We start from the raw sequence: 21,172 nt of genomic DNA on the forward strand, positions 1-21,172 counted from the left end.
TAAATAGGTACTATGCATCATTAAATATTCTGGGATGGGATCACAATGACCAAAATCAATGCTGAAGCTCTAAAACTTTTAAAAAGTTGACTTTATTTAACATGCTTTGCCATATTGTCTCCATTTGTCATCAAACCAAGGATAACTCACTCATTCCCAGTGATGGAAAATTTAAGGGCTAAAATCAGTAGCCACACCAAGAACCCCAGGAACAAAACAGGTGGGCCTTCCCTATTCTTCCTTTTCTAACAATCAACCAATTAATATTTGTTGATGACTGTCTCCACACCATCGTGCTACCCTAGCTTCTGCAAAGCCCTACAACATCAATAGGTCTCAGAAAAGAAGACAAAGGAACAAAACTCTGTGATATCTACTGACATTCTAATGTATTGCTCCCTGTTATTTAATGTTGATAAGCCAAAACCATCTTGTAAAAGAGATGTGCGTAGCAGGTCTGGAGAATGAATGAATGAATCCATAGGCTGGTATGTTAGTTGCACAGGGATGTTACATACCAAGTTCTGTGACCACAGAGGGGTCAGGACATGGACTCTGCCACATGTTGCTCATAGTGTAGGTGGGATCCATATCAAGGTTGTGGACATTTATTGTTTTTGCTCACCCAGTGTCTCTTCTGTCTTCTTGTAGTTACAGTGCTCTGGGTTTTTTGAGGTGATCACCTCTTCCTCACTCTCAGTCCCTGGTGGTTGAGGTGAGGCTGACCCCAACTCTAGCTCCAGCTGTAGGCATGAGCCCAAAGTCTGCTGCTTCATCCCAGCATTCCATTCCACTGACCACAGAAATTGGTTTGGGGATGAGCATGTGACCTAAGCTGGGCCAATGGGAGCTTTACTTGGGACTTTTGCAGGAATGGCTAAGAAGGAGGAACTATGTTTGCTGGGATGGATTAGCAGACAGGATTGAGCTCTGGGTAGCTGGTGGCCATCTTCGTCACCAGAGGGGAGGAGCTTGCCTGAGAATGAAATGAACTCAGGAAAATTCAGAGCCAGAAGGAAGAAAGAAACTAAGTCTCAACATTATCATTGGAACACCTGGACCTAGCCCTAAACCCTTGTACATCTTGGTTAGATACACCTAAAAATTCATTTGTTTTTTCTTAAACTCGTTTGAATTGGATTTTCTATATCTTTTGAAGCCAAAAAATCTTGGCTAATCAAAAGGGTTTGCTAAAACTATTGTGCCATCAGAAACAAACATTCTTAAAGACAACGCCATTAAAAAATGGGCAAAAGACATGAACAGACACTTCTCAAAAGAAGACATACGTGCAGCCAACAAGCATATGAAAAAATAATATCACTAGTCATTAGGGAAATGCAAATCAAAACCGCAATGATATACCATCTCACACCAATCAGAATGGCTATTATTAAAAAGTCAAAAAATAACAGATGCTGGCAAGGTTACAGAGAAAAGGGAATGCTTATACATTGTTCATGGGAATGTAAATTAGTTCAGCCACTGTGGAAAGCAGCCTGAAGATTTCTCAAGGAACTTAAAATGAAACTACCATTTGGGTATATACCAGCAATCCCATTACTGGGTATATATCCAAAGGAATATAAATTTTTCTACCATAAAGACACATGCATGTATATGTTCATTGCAGCACTATTAACAATAGCAAAGACATGGAATCAACCTAGATGTCCATCAATGGCGAACTGGATAAAATGTGGTATATATACACCATAGAATACTAAGCAGCCATAAAAAATAAGATCATGTCCTTTGAAGCAACATGGATGGGGCTGGAGGCCATTATCCTAAGTGAATTAACACAGGAACAGAAAACCAAATACCACATGTTCTTACTTGTAAGTGGGAGCTAAACATTGAGTACACATGGATACAAAGAAGGGAACAATAGACCCAAGGACCTACTTGAGGGTGGAGGATGGAAGGAAGGTGAAGACTGGAAAACTACCTAGTGGGTATTATGCTGATTACTTGGGTGACAAAATTATCTGTACACTAAACCTCCACGACATGCAACTTACCCATGTAACAAACCTGCATGTGTACCCCCGAACCTAAAATAAAAGTTGAAAGAAAAAAAATGAACATGCTTAAGGATGTTTTGAAGGATTGTATACTTCTTGAGGACCCTGAGTCGCTATACTTGAACCCTCTTAGACAAAGAATCAACATTTGAAAGCCTCTGGCCTTCTGTTCTCAAATGGGTTTTAGATAACATATTCCTGGCCATACACAGCCAGGCTGTGTACACAGTTCTTGGCTGTGTACGGCCAGTACATAGCAGGAGTGCTGGTTATGGGGGCCAACAAACTGGGGTTTGGATCCCAGCTCCACCAATTACTAGCAAGCTCCTTATCACTCTCATCTTCATTGTTCTTACCTAGAAAAAGGGTGGGGATAATATAAACCTGTTTTCGTGAGGATTATGCCTTTCCTTATCGCAGTTTGTAATGAGGTATTTGTATGATTATTTGATTCCTGTCTGCAAAGCTTAACTCTACACAGCACTTTATTTCCCAAACTAAAGGGAGGGCCTGGAATGCAGTGGGAGCTTAACAAATATTTGTTGAATAAATATATAAGTAAATGATTAGAGAAGACCACACAGGTACGTGCTCAGCACGAAACAGATGGGTAATATTTTATTTATTTAATTTTTTGAGATGGAGTTTCACTCTTGTTGCCCAGGTTGGAGTGTAATGGCGTGATCTCGGCTCACTGCAACCTCTGCCTCCCAGGTTCAAGCGATTCTCCTACCTCAGCCTCCCTAGTAGCTGGGATTACAGGTGCCTGCCACCACTCAGGCTAATTTCTGTATTTTTAGTAGAGATGGGGTTTCACCATGTTGGCCAGGCTGGTCTCGAACTCCTGACCTCAGGTGATCCACCTGCCTCAGCCTCTCAAAGTGCTGGGATTATAGGTGTGAGCCACCGTGCCCAGCTGGTAATATTATAAATACTACTAGGGCTCATCAACTCCAAGGCCTACATGGGCCAGGCAGTAATGAACATGGGGCAAGCTAGCTAGATGTGGAATTGGGTGTGTCCTTTCTAAAAAGAGCAGACACACTTAGTTTTAACCAAGCGGTGTTCCTTGGGAATGTGGCTACTATGGCCAGATCTTCTTTCAAAAGAAGCCAGAAAATAGAATTTTTAGGTATTTATAAAATTTTCTGACTTTTAAACATAAATGCAATTAAACACATGCACAAACAGAAAGGCCAACAAAACATGTCTGAGAGACGGATTTAGCCCTTCGGAGCCTGTTTGTTACAACCGGGACCCATGTCCGGGTCCCTCCTTCAGAGAAGCTCTCAGGCCACATCCATGAATGACCCTTGAGTAACCTGTTGGTTACGATTGGGACCCATGTCCGGGTCCCTCCTTCATAGAAGCTCTCAGACCACAGCCATGAAGGGCCCCACCAGTGACTGCACCTACCAGCAAGTGACTCGGAACTCTGGTTGGGGACGTTGTGAGATGCCTCCTGGAGGACGTAGGTGGACGTGGAGAGGGGCGAAGGGCAGATGCTGCTGGCTGGGACGTAGGGAGGGTTGTAGGATGAGCCGTAATACTGGGGGTACTGGCTCTGGGGGAAGCCGGGGTAGGAAGGATAGTCCTGGGAAGAGAAAACAAACCAAGGACATGCGTGAGGAAGCCTTTCTGGGCTCGGGCCGTTGGTCAGCCTGGCCACTCTGTCTCTCCATTAGAATAAAAGCTCTCTGTGGGCAGGAACTGTCTTCATTTTGGTTTCCCTGAAGCAGACCCCGGGGCAAGGATTCAAGTGCAAGGAGGCTGTTTGGAAGGTGAAGGAGACACCAGCAGGGGAGCGGGGAAGTGAGACATGTGGGATAGCAACCTGCACAGGTGCTTCTATGGTAGTGACCAGAGATGAGCCCTGTGAGGAAAAGCTGAGATGGTCTAAAATCCACATCTCAGAACTGCCTCTCCCATGGGTTAAGGGAGCGGAGGGGTTTATACATCAACTTGTTGGTCTTCGAGAGCTGCTCCCAGGGGGCTTTAATTCCCAGGCACTTCCTGCCTGCCCTGTGCACTGGTTCTAGAAAAGCCCCTTGGCCCAGGCATGCAGATGCTGGCACCTGGAGGTCCGCAGGCCACCCTAAGGGATATAGACGTGGCCCTGACGGCACCTGTCCTGGTCACTATTGTATCCTCTGCACCTGAAACAGTGCCTGGTATATGCAGTAACTCAACAAATACTGGTTAAATTAATAAACAAATGCATTAACAATTAAGACCACACCGCCCCCTCCCCCACATGACACACACACAAACCTGGAAGACCACACACACACCCACACGACACACACACAAACCCAGGAGACCAGGTGACATTTTATGTTCATGGGGAGAAGGTGCAAATACAGCAGCACCTACACAGCATTAGGGGTCCAGAATATTCTATGAGGGAGTCATGGAGATCAATTCAATAGCTGCCAATCACCTTTGATCAAGCTTTAAGCAGACCAGCGAATCCAATTCTCCAACAGTCATTGTTTCAAATATCCTGCCCCACTATCACCAAACCCTGCACTTCTCAACCCTGCACGGAACTCATGGAACGTTCTGTTTCCTGGGCCCCACCCCAGAGCTAGGAGTCAGAGTTCCTGGGGGTGGGTGGGGGCAGTCAGTGTTTTTGAAAAACGCAGATTTAATGGTGAAATAGAGGGTTAAGAACCACATCTTAAAAAGTACTGTTTTATTTACAAGTATTTTATCTATGTACATAGTACATTAGAAATAATGCAAAAATACGTGAAACGATTTTTACATTTGCTAAGTTTTAAATTATTTAGATTCTCACTGGAAAAGAATTGTGTATTCCTCAGCTCTAAATATGTTAAATATTCCTAAAGCCCATCTACCCCAGGGTGGTTCTGTTTTAATGGTAGCCTGAAAGCAGGTGAACCTTTTGTTTTGAAATAATTTTAGGTTTACAGGGAAGGTGTACACACAGCAGAGTTACTGTACACCTTTAGCAGACGCGAATTCTTAATTCACTTTTTAAGTGACACCAAGAGAATCAAAGTACTAGCCAACATTTACCTATATAGAGTTGACTTTGCTCGATTTAATAAGTATTTATAAAGCCCCCACTGTGCGCTGGGCTGTCACCACTGGGGATGCAGAGGTGAGCAAGATGTACGGTCCCCCTTGAGAAGCCCATGGTCTGGTGAAAGAACCCACCCGTTTGTACTGATATATACGAGATTCAACAGTCAATGGGTGTCCTGAGTCCAAGTCAAGATGGAACATACTAGTAGATCTCCATGGCATCTCAGGAATCTTCTAACAATTCCTACATCTCTGCCTGTATACTGTGTCCTTCCAGCAGCCTTCTGCATAATCTACCCCTGTAGTCTCCAAACCCAGGGAATAAGAGACAGGTTCCCAATGGGGATTGTGAGTGTCATGGGCTCCCTGGGTGCCCTGATGTAAGGGGAATATTTCCAGAAAGAACTGAGGAAAGAATCGGGAGGGAGCCATGTCTACCTGGTGCACACTCCCGAATCCGGCTGCGTTGCCCAGTCCATTTCCTCCTTGATAGAACCCTGTCGTGCCTGTGGGAAGGAGGAACAGAGGTACAGGTTAGGGTTCTTTTCTTTCTTTCTTTTTTTTAAAAGCAGTTGTTAGCATTTCATGAACCTCCCTCCATGTGGCTTCAAGGGTGACAGCTGGGCAGAAGCTCTGGTTCCTAGTGGTAATGCCTCACATCAGCGGTCCCAAAGCAACCCAGGTGAGACTTGTTGACACTAATCCTCTGGCGACGCCTACCACCAGCATCACTACGGCCTCCTGGGTGCTTCCAAGTGCTTGCTGATGCAGCCGTGACTATGGCTCACGTGGTCCCTAAGTCTCTGGGTCTTCCTCCATCCGGATGGCATGTTGGCGGCCCAGACCCAAGAGCCAGGTTAGGTTTCTTACAGTCGGAGAGGGACATGCAGGAGGAGGGTGCCGTGGCCAGGTGGGGTCTTTGAGGTCTGTCAGGCTGGGATGGAACCTGTGACTTTGGTTACCAAATTTCTCTGGACCTCAATTTCCTGGATAGATGAGGAAAATAAACGGTGTCCTTTTCAAAGGGCTGTGGTGAGAAATAAGTGAGATAGTGCCCACTACCCAGATCCTGGTCCTTAATAATTTTTTAAAAAATTTGAGGCGAGGTGTGGTGGCCTCAAATTTCTCTGTAATTCCAGTGCTTTGGGAGGCTGAGGTGGGAGGATCACTTTAGCCCCGGAGTTTGGTCATTTAAGTGTTTCACTTTTTAAAGAAATGGCCAAACCGTTTTCCAAAGTGGCTGTGCCATTTGCATTCTTACTAGGAATGCACGAGAGTTCTAGATTCTCCAGCACTTCGTAGTTTCAGTCTTCTTGATTGTGGCCACTCTAATAGTCTGGTCAACGTAGTGAGACGTTGTCTCTACAAAAAATTAAAACATTGGCTGGGCATAGTGGCTCACGCCTGTAATCCCAGCACTTTGGGAGGCTGAGGCGGGAGGATCAGGAGGTCAGGAGCTTGAGACCAACCTGGCCAACATGGTGAAATTCCGTCTCTACTAAAAATACAAAAATTAGCTGGGCGTGGTGGTGTGTGCCTGTAATCCCAGCTACTCGGGAGGCTGAGGCAGGAGAACTGCTTGAACTCGGGAGGCGGAGGTTGCAGTGAGCCGAGATTGTGCCACTGCACTCCAGCTCTGGGTGACAGAGCAAGACTCTGTCTTGGAAAAAAAAAAAAAAATTGCCAGTTGTGGTGGCGCATGCCTATAGTTCCAGCTACTTGGGAGGCTGAGGTGGGGGGATCACTTGAACCTAGGAGTTGAAGGCTGCAGTAAACTACAATCTCACCACTGCACTCCAGGCTGCGCAACAGGGCAAGACCCTGTCTCTAGAAAACAGTAAATAAAATAAAAAATAAAAATTATTTATTTTAAAAATTGTGGTATATATACCACATAAAATTTACCATCTTAACCATTTTAAAGTGTACAGTTCAGTGGCATTAACTACATCCACATTATTGGGTACTCATCACCATCATTCATCTTCAGAACATTTTTCATCTTGTAAAATTGGAACTATGTACCCATTAAACAACAATGCACAATGGCATAGATGTACAACATCCAATATTGGGCTATTACGGATAATGCAATATAAGCATTCACATACAAGTCTTTGTATGGATATATATTTTCATTTCTCTTGGGTAAATCCCTAAGAGTAGAATTATAGAGTTGTATGGTAAGCATATGTTTACCTTTTAAAAGAAATGGCCAAACTGTTTTCCAAAGTGGCTGTGCCATTTTACATTCTGACTGGTAATGCACGAGAGTTCTCGATTCTCCGGCACTTGGTCATTTCAGTCTTCTTGATTACAGCCACTCTACTAAGTATGTGGTTGTATCTCATTGTGGTTTTAAGTAGCATTTCTCTAATGACTAATGGTGTTGGGCATTTTTCATGTGCTTTTTAGCCATTCACATATCTTCTTTGATGAAATATCTACTCACATCTTTTTCCCATCAAACCCTAGTCAAATCTTTTTAAAAAATAGTTTTGACCTCTTATTACTGTTATAAGAGTTCTTTATATATCTTGGACACAAGTCCTTGATCAGATACATGATTTGTGAATATTATCTCCCAGTTTGTGGCTTGTCTTTTTCTTAATGGTGTCTTTTGGAGAGCAAAAAATTGTAGGTTGTTGATTTTTTTTCTTTGATGCATTTTGCTTTTTTTGCCTAATTCAAGGTCACAAAGATCTGCTCTTGTGTTTTCTTCTAGAAATTTCACAGTATTAGTTCTTGTATTTAGGTCTATGATCCAATTTAAGTTAATCTTTGTGTACAGTGTGGAATAAGGGCTTAAATTCATCTTTTCATATATATATGTGTATATATATGTATGTATATATGTGTATATATATGTATGTATATATATGTATATATATACACACACACAGTTGTTCCAGGACCACTGTAAAAAGTCTATCCTTTCCCCCACTGATTTTATTATTTTTTAAAATTTTTGTGGGTACACAGTAGGTGTATATATTTATGGGGTACATAAGATGTTTTGATACAAGCATGAAATATGTTATAAACACATCATGGAGAAGGGGGTACCCATTTCCTCCCCCCTTGAATTAGTTGGTACCTTTGCCAAAGATAAACTGACAATAAATGAGAAGGCTTATTTCTGGACTTTATTCTGTTTCACTGATTTATCTATCTTATACCAATTCCATCCTATCCTTATTACTGAAGCTTTATGGTGATTTTTTTTTTTTTTTTTTAAAAAAAACAGAATCTCACTCTTCTCACCCAGGCTGGAGTGCAGTGGCACAATCTCGGCTCACTGCAACCTCCGCCTCTCAGGTTCAAGTGATTCTCCTGCCTCAGCCTCCCAAGTAGCTGGGATTACAGGTGCCTGCCACTATGCCCAGCTAATTTTTTGTATTTTTAGTAGAGATGGGGTTTTATCGTGTTGGCCAGGCTGGTCTTGAACTCCTGACCTCAGGTGATCCACCTGCCTCGGCCTCCCAAAGTGCTGGGATTACAGACGTGAGCCACTGTGCCCGGCCTATGGTGAGTTTTGAAACCAGGTAGTATAAGTTCTCCAACTTTGTTCTTTTTCAAGGTTGTTTTAGCTTTTAGTTACTTTGCATGCCAGTTTCTATTAAACACCATCTGGGATTTTAGTAGGAATGGGACTGAATCAATAGACTTCTTTCATAAGATGAGGTCAGATTAAGAAAGTTGGGGCTGGATGTTTCAGGACCTGGAAGCCTGGAGCATGGTTTGCATCTGCTGAAGGGGCATGGACTGCTGTCAGAGGTTTTAAAGCAGCAACCGCACAACTGCAGGCACATCTCTAAACATTCACACTAGTGGCTGGTTAGAAAACAAATGGCCACTCAAATGAGCAGTGACTTACATCAAACAAGAAGCTTCTAGAGCCCACGCTACTTTTTATAAAGCGGCTAAAATGAGCACAATGGACTCCAGGAAACTTACTTCCTGGGGTGAGGTAGGAGGAAATAAGAGGAAAATAAAGGAACCGCAACACCTCTAAAATTATCCAAGATGATAGATCCATCGGGACCATAGGATCTCAACCCTTGTTCTGCATCAGAATCTCCCAAAGAACTTGAAATGAAAAACAAAACAAAACAAAAAAGCAGTCTGAGGGCCCTTCCCACAGAGTCTGATCTGAGTTAGTCTAGAGTTGGGCCAGGCATCAGTATATGAAAACAACAACAACAACAAACCTTCCTGGGAGATTCTAGTACACACTGAGAATTGGGAACCAATAGTCCATGCCAAATTCTTTATGGTCCAAATGGGGAGATTGAGGCACACAGAGGGAAGGCAAACAGTGCTGATCCCGTGCTTTGGTCTTGGCAGCAGAGAAGGCCTTCAGCCTGTCTCCTGCTTCCCAGCTCAGGGCCTTTCCATGGCAGCACATGGCTTCTCTACACAAAGACACTGAGTTCATTAATTAGTTCATTAATTCATGCATGCATTCATTTATTCACTCCACTGAGATTATTGAGTGCTTTATGCACCAAGCACTGTATTAGGCACTTTGTATATAACTGCACTTAATCCTCACATCGATCCTGAGAGGAAGGTATATAATTGCCATTCCCATGTTCTATACAGAGAAACTGAGGCTTAGGAATGGAGCTTTTCCCAAGTCATAAAGCTGGTAGGCTGTGAAGCTGAGATTAATTCTTTAATTCATTCATTTATTAATCAAACAAAATGTCCCAGAATAAGGGAAAAAGAATAGGAATGACTGCAGATTTCTCATCTGGAACCATGGAGGCCAGAAGGAAATGGCACAACATTTTTCAAGGGCTTAAGGAAAAGAAACATCAACTCAGAATGCTATATCCAGAGACAATATCCTTCAGGAATGAAGGGAAAATCAAGACATCCTCAAATGAAGGAAAACAAAGAGAATTTGTTACAACAGCTCTACCCAGAAAGAATGGGTACAGGAAATTCTTCTCATAGAAAGGAAAGGATAAAAAAGCTGGAAACATCAGGAAGGAAGAAAGAAAAAGGAAAAGAATAAAAATATGTGTAAATAAAGTCATTTAAGATAGTTCCTCTCTATGTGGTTGTGCCAGCAGCTCAATATACAATTTGGTTCATTTGTTACATTAAAATTTTTTTTAATTTAAAAATTTTTAATTTTTGTGGGTACACAGTAGGTGTATATATTTATGGGTGACATGAGCTATTTTGATAGAGACATGCAATGTGTAATGATCAAATCAGGGTAAATGGGGTATCCATCACCTCAAGCATTTATCCTTTGTGTTATAAACAATCCAATTATACTCTTTTAGTTATTTGAAAATGTACAATTAAATTTTTGTTGACTATAGCACAGCTTAAACTTCAGTCTGGGAATCCCACTCTGTCCTCAATGTCTTGCCTAGACACATTTAGCAGAAAGTCTAGGTCAGTCTATTCCATTCGAGGTCATCTGTTTGGTTCTGGTTACCATGGTGACCCTACTTGCAAAAGCTTAGGAAGCCACCTGTCTCAGAAGACTCCTGACTGCAGTGTTTTGTCTTCTGATTTCTCTTTTCTTTTGCATCAACCTTCTAAATGATGACTCAGGGCAGGTTTGGAAATAAACAGGCCATCGTCTTGTCCCTTGGTATGCTTTCTCCAAAATAGTCTCTTGTTTATTTTCATTTTGTGACCCAGGGTCAGCTGAAGAATGGACAGCTGAACAAACTACAGCGTGAGGGCAGCCACAGAGTGCCTGCAGTGAGAAATCCATCCTGTGCCAGAGAGGACCCAGGAAGAAGGGGGCATGTGGCCCCAGAAGTCTTGTGCCACAAGATGTGGTCTCTGGAGGGTTTTGACAAACGGACCTGGCTTGGTGCTGGAATGTGAAACACTGACCTCTTTCTTCCTTCTGGCTGGTACAGTGCCCAGTGAGGGAAGGCAAGGATGAGATGAAAAAAAACATCCTCTTAAGGTGATGGTGGCAAGTCTCCTGGAGGGTCCCCTAATATTGATTCACTCCTTCTCTCTCATATTAATAGAATCTGTTTCCAAGCTGGGCACATGGCTGATTAGAATAAAAACTACAATTCTCAGCTTCCCTATGGCTAAATGTGGCCACATGATGAGTTCTAGGCAAGGGGATAGGAGTAAATTTTGAAGGGCAGTGGCGGCTTCTCTTTCTCCATGGAATGGGGCCATCTTGGATCATGCAGCTGAGCAACAAGACATGAGGAGCTTGGACTCCCATCACATTTGCAGACTAGAACAGCCACATTAGTTAGGACTTTTAGGTGAGAGAGAAATACACTTCTTTCTTGTTGAAGACATTGCTATTTTGAGTCTCTGTCAAAGGCAGAGAACTGCTACCATTTTTGGTTGATTGGTTTTCTTGGGTTTTAAATAAAAGTAGCCTCCAGTGCTTGACTCCATAAAATAATTTTTTTTTTTGAGACAAGGTCTTACTCTGTTGCCCAGGCTGGAGTGCAGTGGCATGATCATGGCTCACTGCAGTCTTGACCTCCCAGGCTCAGGTGACCCTCCTACCTTAGCCTCCTGAGTAGCTGAAACTACAGGTGCATGCCACCACATCTGGCTAATTTTTTGTAGAGATGGGGTTTTGCCATGTTGCCCAAGCTGGTGTTGAACTCCTGGGCTCAAGCAATCTGCCCACCTCGGCCTCCCTAAGTGCTCGGATTACAGGTGTAAGTCACCATGCCCAGCCAACAAAACAATTTTTAAGTGGATATTCATTCATTCATTTGTTCATTCATTCCCTCAGGCACTCAACAATTCATTTCCAGTGATGTACCAAATATCACTGTGTGGCAGGCACTGTTTTAGATATGGTGTTGACACTGACATTCAGGTAAGAGAGACAGACAACAGTCAAATGAACAGATACATAAGGAAGTGAGATAATTCCAGACAGACGAATATGCAGTGATGCTTCTGCACAGCACTACTGAGCTGTGGACCGCAGATTGGCGCCTGCTCACAAACCGTTTATTACCAGTCTTTGATGAGATAAACAGAGAAATTGAAAGCCACTGTGTTTATTACCAGTCTGAGATAAATAGAGAAATTTAAACCTCCAGAGCAATTTAATACAGTACTTTATGCTTGTTAAATCTAATAATAAAAAATCAGGCTTTTAATTTATTAAAAATTATAAAATAAAAATTAAACAAATTTAACTTGCTTTAAACTTCATTGTTTTTCAACCTTTTTTTCATTATTGCCACCCTTCTCCAGGGTTCTTTTATAGTTTTTTTTTCTCCTCTAATTGCCCCACCTCCCATGAAATTTTACTATTATAGTTAGACTATATATCTGTTTTGGTATGTGTATGTGTTTTTGCTCCACTCCCAGGGACCACTTTTTCCCCTCTTGGGATGATATTTCCCCTACTGAGAATACATATTCTGGTGATTCATCTTTATTTTATGCTAACTGAGGGAAGAAGCCCTTGTCCTTCATGACAGTGAGAATGAGAAGCACTGGGTAATATGGTGCCTGGAGGTGGCCTTGGTACCTGATACAGTTTGGCTGTGTCCCCATCCAAGTCTCATCTTGAATTGTAGTTCCCATAATTCCCACATGTCATGGGAGGGACCTGGTGGGAGGTAATTGAATCATGGGGGCAGATCTTTCCCATGCTGTTCTCGTGATAGCGAATAAGTCTCATGAGATCTGATGGTTTTATGAAGCGGAGTTCCCCTGCACATGCTCTCTTGCCTGCCACCATGTAAGACGTACTTTGCTCCTCCTTTGCCTTCCACCATGATTGTGAGGCCTCCCCAGCCATGTGGAACTGTGAGTCAATTAAACCGCTTTCCTTTATAAATGACCCAGTCTCAGGTATGTCTTTACTAGCAGCATGAGAACAGACTAATACAGTGCCCCAGTGAACAGCATAGCTCATGTTGGACGCTGTGCTGGGGATGCTATGTACAGTGACTTATGTGACGCTGCTGTCTACTCTCTAAGATAGGCGTTGTCCTTCAGTTTACAGAAACTCAGAATGGGAAAGGTCCCATGACCCAACACGAGTGTCTGGGCTGAAAACTGCTGCTCCTTCATGCTCGCTAGGTTGGCCATAATAAAGATAGAAAAAGAAAAAGAAAAAAGTGTTGGTGAGGATATGGAGAAATGGAACACTCATACATGCTGGCAGAATGTAAAACAGTGCATAAAAAGCTGTGGAAAACATTGGATGATTCCTCAAAAAGGTACATGCAAAATTACCATATGACTCAGCAATTGTACTTCTGGGTTTATATCCAAAATAATTGAAAACAAGTATTTAAGCAAAAACTTGTATGCAAAAGTTCACAAAAGCACTACTCACAGTGGCTGAAAGGTGGAAACGACCCAAGTGTCCACTGATGGCTGAACAGATAAACAGAATGTGGTTCAGCCATGCAATAGAATATTATTCCGCTATAAAGAGGAATGAAATTCTGATACATGCTACATACAGCATGGATGACCTTTGAAAACATTATGCCAAATGAGGCTGGGCATGGTGGCTCACACCTATAATCCCAGTACTTTGGGAGGCTGAGGAGGGTGGATCACTTGAGCCCAGGAGTTCGAGATCAGCCTGGGCAACATGTTGAAATCCCATCTTTACTAAAAACACAAAAAATTAACTGGGCATGGTGGTGCACGCTTGTAGTCCCAGCTCTTCTGGAAGCTGAGGTAGGAATATCATCTGAGCCTGGGAAGTTGAAGCTGCAGCGAGCCCAGATGGCGCTACTGCACTCCAGCCTGGGCAATGGGAGTGAGACCCTATTGTTACTGGTGGAGGGCCTTGACTATTAGTCGCCCAGGTTCTTGACATTTTGAACAAAGGACTGGACAAAATGCACAAAAAAACAATGAAAGAATGAAGCAACAAAAGCACAGATGTATTGAAACCAAATTACACTCCACAGAGTGGGAGCAGCTCAGGAGTCCTGGTTACAGAGTTTTCCGGGGTTTAAATATCCTCTAGAGGTTTCACATTGGTTATCTGGTTACACCTTATGTAAATGAAGACTTGGCCCACGGCCAGTCTGATTGGTTGCAAGGAAGGACCAGAGGCTGAAGTAAAATTACAAAGTTATAACCTATGCAAATGAAGACTTGGCCCACAATCAGAGGTACTTTCTCCTTTTCATCTGCAATACAGTGGAAAAGGGGCAGGGAGTTGCGAAGGGAGTAGCCTCTGATTCTTTTGTTACTTGGGTATGCAGAGGTGGGGTTTTCCTTTTGATTCAGTTCTAGGAAGTCAGCACGAATTGGCTTTAGGTTCTCTGCCTCCAGACCCTATTCTCCTGCCTCACTGTCTCAAAACACACACACACACACACACACGCACGCACACGCACACACACACACGCGCACGCACACACACACGCGCACACACGCACACACACATGCACACACACGCACACACACACACACACAAATAAACCCAAAAAACATTATGCCAAATAAAATAAGCCAGACATACAAGGCCACATACTGAAGGATTTGTATTCATATAAACTATCCAGAATAAGATAGTCTACAGAGACAAAGTAGGTTTGTGATTGCCAGGGCTGGGGGATGGAGTATTAGAAATGACAGCTTAAAGGTTATGGGGTTTCCTTTTGGGGCGATGAAAATGTGTTGGAATTGGAGGTGGTGGCTGCATAACATTGTGAATGCACTAAACGCCACTGCGTTGTACACTTTAAAATGGTTAATAGTTAATTCCATGTTATGGGAATTTTACCTTAATTTAAAAAACAAAACTGCTCCCACTACCTCCCCACACTGTCCCCATGGCCTGTCTCCCAGGCTTTGGCAGCAAAAGGAAGGGCACAGAAAGGCCCAGAAAGATCAGAACCCCTGCCTTCTGCCACACTCCTGGGCAATCTACACCTTGAGGCCCAAGAGAAGAGACTATATTTGAGGTTCAAAGATGCCTTCAGCCCCACTCCGGAGTTGAGGGAACAATTCCCTCTCCCTTTGGCACCAACTGCATACCCCCTTTCCATATTTTTCTTTCCTTTTATTGGCAATATTATGACTCAACGTTAACCAGGCTGCTGAGATTCACTGCAGAAGGCTCTTCTGGACAGAGGGAGGACAAGCTGGGCCTGGCCCTCCCATGCAACACGAACCCCTGAGATTTGAGATCACAAAACAGCTCATGTGCCAGAGCTGCTCAGAATCTGGGTGAGATTTGGGATCTTCAAAATATTTTCAGTTCGAAAGAGCCATCCTCCCTTATTACAGGTGCCAGGAGAGCAGCTACGTGTACCTTGGAAAGCAAACATGTTTTCTGCACCGATCCCAGAGCCTGATGCCATGCCTTCCTGTTTTCCCAACAACTGGAGATAATTGCATAAAAGAGCCAGCGCCTGCCTGCGATACTGGGGTGACCTCCCTGCGAACTCGGCCCCAGCTGTGCAGTCCAAGGGGGCACTCCGGAGGGGCCTGTTCAATTCCAGATCCCATTTTACATGGTGGATTAGACCATTTAAAAATCATATCTAGATGGATATGTTTAATGGACAGATACTCAAGAAAATGCTGAGGATGTGTATGTTTTCTGGAAATTTCTCCTCAACTTCTCTGCTGAGGAAGTGCTCCCGGGGTGGTGGTCCAAGGTGGACAGTTGGACGTCCACGATGCACCAGGTATTCCTCACCATGTCGTCACGTGTGAGAGGTGGCAGGTGAGCCCAGGATTCAGGCAGGAAGGCAAATGTGTCAGGGTGATGTTTTGAGATGCTGCCTTGGGATTCTTCCTCCCAGACAGTCCCATCGTGAATCATGGAGCCTAAGCTGGGGTAACAGCAAGGTGGAAAGAAGGAACAGCAGAAATGAGTTATCCTGGCTCTTGAGTTCCCAAGTCCTCCTGAGAGTCTGGGAGGACCTGAGGTGTACGCCAGTGTTTCTCAGCTCTGTGGGGAAGAATCCGTTTTCAAATGTCTAACCCTTTGGGGACTAAGACGTGGTTCACAACGCGTGATTAGCATGCAACTCACACCACAGGCAACTGGCTCTGTGATGCAACAGTCCCAAACTTGCCTACACCCTGTGCAATGAGATGAGCGCAGGTTCATGTGCTTGGATGCTGTGGCCATATCTAATTGCTGTAAACATTTCTCACTTTTTCTCTCAGTTCCATATTTATGTTACTGTAGACCAGCAACTGTTTGTGGACTGGCTGCCGTTGGTGAACCAACTGTGAATTAGACTGAGGTAGGCAAAACGGCTTAGTAGGAAACATGAATTAAGAGGGATTTTTTTTTTTTTTTTTTTTTTTTAGTTGAGACGGGGTCTCACTCTGTCGCCCAGGCCGAGTGCAGTGGTGCCATCATAGTTCAATGCAGCCTTGACTTCCTGGGCTCAAGCGATCCTCCCACCTTGGCCGCCCGAGTAGCTGGGACTACAGGCACGTGACACCATGCCCAGCTAATGTTTTCTTGTATTTTCTGCAGAGGTGGGGTCTTGCTATATTGCCGAGGCTGGTGTCAAACTCCTGGACTCAAGGGATCCTCCTGCCTAGGCCTCCCAAAGTGCTGAGATTACAGGCGTGAGCCACCATGCCAGTCCTGGTTTTCTTAAAGGAGGGCAATTCTTCAAGGCTAGGGAAATGGGGTAGGACAAGAGACAAGGGAAGAAGGAGAGTAAAGAGATGAAGATGGGCCGGGCGCGGTGGCTCACGTCTGTAATCCCAGCAGTTTGGGAGGCCAAGGCGGGTGGATCACTTGAGGTCAGGAGTTTGAGACCAGCCTGACCAACATGGTGAAACCCCATCTCTACTAAAAATACAAAATTAGCTGGGCATGGTGGCGGACACCTGTAATCTCAGCTACTCGGGAGGCTGAGGCAGGAGAATCACTTGAACCTGGGAGGCAGAGGTTGCAGTGAGCCAAGATCACAACATTGCACTCCAGCCTGGGCAACAAGAGCAAAACCCCATTTCCAAAAAAAAAAAAAAAGAAAGAGATTGCTGAAGATGAGTAGCTGTGGACCCTTCACTTCTGTGCATGAAAAGTCTGAGGCCGGCAGCATCCAAACCTTACAGGCGTAGCAAGTGACACCAGTGAGGGAAGGAGGTGCTGCAGGCACAGTGATAGACGGCTTCAGTGCTGGGGAACAACAGGGGATGGTGGGGACTGTGGCAAACTGGAATGCCAAGCTGTATTTAGGGAGCAACGGTTTGTGGCACATACCACTTGGCCTCCCAGCAGGCATGCCTGATTCCTCGCTCCCCTGATAGCTTCCCTCTGTCCAGGCTGATGAAGACTGAGTCTTGCGTTCCTGGCCTCCCTTGCAGGATGTGATGCTGGATCCTTCTTCAGAATGGCCATATTATCTAGTTCTGGCCAAGAGGGCTTCTGGGAAAGACTTTTTTTTTGTTCCACTACCCACACCTCCTCCCCTGAGTCATGTGAGGATGTTCCTGGAGTGACTGCAGCCATGTTGGGCCACGAAGCCATGAAGAGTAGAAGCAAAAGGCTTATATGCTGAGGCCAAAATGGGAGAAGGATAAAATGAATCTGATTTTTGATTATATAACTGAGCTGCCAAACTAACCTTCGGGTAGAGAGTTCTTGTTAAATACACAATGAATGTGATTATAGTTTAAGCCAATATTAGTTGGGCTTGTTACTACTTGCAGCTAAAAGCATTCCTCACTGATAGAACACTATTCAACTCCAGCCAACCTCTGCCCCATAAGAATGTGAGTCTAATGTAGCCAGGGCTTCTGGATTTGTATAAAAAATCTCCTGAGTTTTAAATGCAGGTAACAAATACAAATTAGTTGGACCAAAAAAACCCCAAAACAAAACAAAATAAATAAAACTGTGTTTGTAGTGTGGAGGGGGCTGCGGGCTTCCAGGTTGTGGTCTCTGCTCTAGGAAGACAGAATAGTGAAAGGTTCCTGTGTCCTCAATGTGGCAAAGACACAGACGTGAAGAGTCCTAGACCCAAAGGGGCCTCCTAGACCAAGACAGTGCCTGGGTCCCGATGACAGAGAACCAGATGAGCCTTCAGCACTACAAATAGACTAGCACTGATTAAGATTCCAGAACCGTGGCCAAAATTCTGGAGAGTTTGGGGAAACCCCCGAATGACTAAGATGAAACTTTCTCACTTTCCCAGAAGAATGGTGGCTTGAAATAGAAATTATGGGCTGGGTATGGTGGCTCATGCCTATAATCCTAGCACTTTGGGAGGCCGAGGCAGGTGGATCACGAGGTCAGGAGTTCGAGACCAGCCTGGCCAACATGGCAAAACCCTGTCTCTACTAAAAATACAAAAATTAGCTGGGTGTGGTGGCGGGCGCCTGTAATCCTAGCTACTTGGGAGGCTGAGGCAGGAGAATTGAACCCGGGAGGCGGAGGTTGCAGTGAGCCAAGATCACGTTACTGCACTCCAGCCTGGGAGACAAAGTGAGACTCCACGTCAACAAACAAACAAACAAACAAACAAACAAAAGAAATAGAAATTACATTGAAATGCTGAAAATAAAGTTTTATTTCTGGTCCCTTGAGCCTGTAGTCTGAGATTTATACCTACTATACAAAGGACAGAGGGATTCTTTATGTCCCAGGAACTGTGGCCCTCCCAGCGTGGGAAACTATGTGGACAGCCTCAGAAGCCGGTCCCTCCCTGCTCACCATCCTGCACCTCGGGTGCTAAGGCAGAGTTAATTCGGTTCATGCACATTTTCCTCATGAGCCCACCCAAGACCCCTCTTGTTATTTATTTGTTTCCTGTCATTCCCCATCACTCCATGGGCACTAATTCTGGTGTGCCTGTTGCATATTCTCTTGTTTGTCTGTGCATTAGTGCAAAATGTGCTCTAGTGTTTTGGGAGCGGGCATTTGTTTCTGTAAATTCTGTGTGTATTGTTTTGTGGGGTTTCTGTTTTCTCCCAGCATTAAGTTGTTAAGACCCACCTATGTTGCCGTGGGCATGTCTCCTCCTCCACCACTTGCATTCTTTTTTAAGAGACTAGGTCTTGCTCTGTTGCCCAGGCTGGGGTGCAGTGGCACGATCATAGCTCACTGCAGCTTTGAATTCCTGGGCTCAATTGATTCTCCTCCCACAGCCTCCCAGGTAGCAAGGACTACAGGTGTGCACCACCATACCTGGCTATTTATTTTTCTAGAGATTGGGATCTTGCTATATTGCCCAGGTTGGTCTCAAACTCCTGGCCTCAAGTGATCACCCCACCTTGACCTCTCAAGCACTGGGATTACAAACATGAGCTACCACACCCGGCCTTCCAGGTGTGTCCTTCACATCTCTCCTACTGACTCCCCCAGGGTCAGCACCAGTGTGGCCTCTCTCTCCTGCCATCACCAACAAGGCTGCCATAAACGCCCTCGCACCCATCCCCTTTACGGCCTGTGTGTGAGTTTCCTCAGGATATAGTGGGACCTGGGATAGAGTGGGACCACTGGGTCCCAAGGTTGCACAGACCTAATTTCCTGAATGGCTGGGTGCCCCGTCCATAGGTGGTTCCCACATCCTACACCCCTACAGGCACTCGGCATAATCCCACTTGCTATTTTTGCCAACCTATGGGACTAACATCTCATTTGTTGTCTTTAATCTACATTTCTCTGATGACTGATGATTCTAAACATCCCTCCTTGGGCTTGTTGTCTTCTGGATTTCCTCCTCTTTTTAAGGAGAGGTGACAGTTACCATGCAAACCCTTCCTCCTTTTCCTGGGCCAAACCCGGTATTAACTTAATCCAAGCTCTTGGAAGACTTTCAGTTATTGGCATTAGCAGCTGGAGAAATACTAATGAACTAGTAATAATAGCCTCTTATTGAGCACTTACTATCTTCCTCACCGCTTATCAGTTTGCATGCATTATCTTGTTTAATCTTCACCACAGCCCTAGGAAGCAGGCCCTCCTGGGAAGGGGTGGAGCAGGGTTCAAGCCCAGGTCAGCTTGACTCCCAACCAGCAGGCTGTCCTGCCTCCACACACCTGTGGGAAGTCGCACAGGCCGCTGCCTGCCTTAGTTCTTTTGGGCCAACCTACAGTAAACTCATGGTCACCCACGGATCTGACATGCCAGCCCCGGCAGTGCAAAGGAGGCCTCATGGATAATCCCAGTGAACAAACATCCCCCCTTCCACCTTACAATTTCTTTCCCCATAGCAAAGGTACCTCCGTACTGGTTCCACAGTGACACCTCAAAGCATGTATTCTCCATCTTAATAAAGTCTTACTGATGCTGATGTGAAAATAAAATTGCTGAAAACCTACCAGGACTGCAAGTGGAAGAGGTCTGGAGGTACGAGATGGGGGGTGACATAAAAAGGAGTCAGCAGATAATGTATAGAATGGAAAAGCCACAAGTGGGTAGAGAGGCGTGAGCCTGTTACAAAACTCACCCACTCAAGCACCCTGACCACAGCCCAAGTTCCAGAAAGGGACAAATCCCAGGCTTCATAGTCTATTTCTCTGTTTCTTTTCTTTACCCAGAATACAAAGTGGTGAAGGCAAAGACCTGGCTGCAGCTGGCAAGCCCTGCCCCATCCCCTCACCTCCTGGGCAAACCTTTCATTCACTCAGCTGCTCATTCATTTTCCTTCAGCCATCACGTCTTTGTTGAGTGCCTAGTATGTGCTGAGATTCCTTCCTTCCTTCCTTCCTTCCTTCCTTCCTTCCTTCCTTCCTTCCTTCCTTGCTCCCTCCCTCCTTCCTTCCTCCCTCCCTCCTTCCTGTCTTCCTCCTTCCCTCCCTCCTTCCTTCCTTCCTTCCTTTTCTTCCTTCCTTCCTCCCTCCCTCCTTCTTCCTTCCCTCCCTCCCTCCCTCCTTCCTTCCTTCCTCCCTCCTTCCCTCCTTCCTGTCTTCCTCCTTTCCTCCCTCCCTCCCTCCTTCATTTCTTCCTTCCTCCCTCCCTCCCTTCTCTCTCTCTTTCTTTCTTTCAACAGTGCCTCACTCTGTCACCCAGGCTGGAGTGCAGATGTGCGATCTTGGCTCACTGCAGCCTCAACCTCCCCGGGCTCAGGCGATCCTCCCACCTCAGCCTCCCAAGCAGCTGGGACTATAGGTGTGCACCAACATGCCCAGCTAAGTTTTGTACTTTTTATAGAGACAGGGTTTTG

General features: G+C 44.8%; 1 protein-coding gene across 2 annotated transcripts in view; it reads right to left on the reverse strand.

The window, feature by feature from the left end:
* The window catches only part of EYA2 (EYA transcriptional coactivator and phosphatase 2), a 296,749-nt gene that overhangs the window by 112,719 nt on the left and 162,858 nt on the right, over positions 1-21,172 (reverse strand). Inside the window, exons 6-8 of one of the 2 annotated variants that reach the window (XM_063633402.1) lie at positions 5,517-5,584; positions 3,444-3,621; positions 2,025-2,057 (exon numbers count right to left, since the gene is read on the reverse strand). In XM_063633402.1, coding sequence (XP_063489472.1) covers positions 2,025-2,057; positions 3,444-3,621; positions 5,517-5,584 — 279 coding nt within the window. The remainder of the gene's footprint in view (positions 1-2,024; positions 2,058-3,443; positions 3,622-5,516; positions 5,585-21,172) is intronic. The other variant, XM_055266550.2, reaches the window with a different exon arrangement.

This window comes from Symphalangus syndactylus, chromosome 24, assembly GCF_028878055.3.
Source record: "Symphalangus syndactylus isolate Jambi chromosome 24, NHGRI_mSymSyn1-v2.1_pri, whole genome shotgun sequence".
In the NCBI taxonomy this organism is placed as follows: domain Eukaryota; kingdom Metazoa; phylum Chordata; class Mammalia; order Primates; family Hylobatidae; genus Symphalangus; species Symphalangus syndactylus.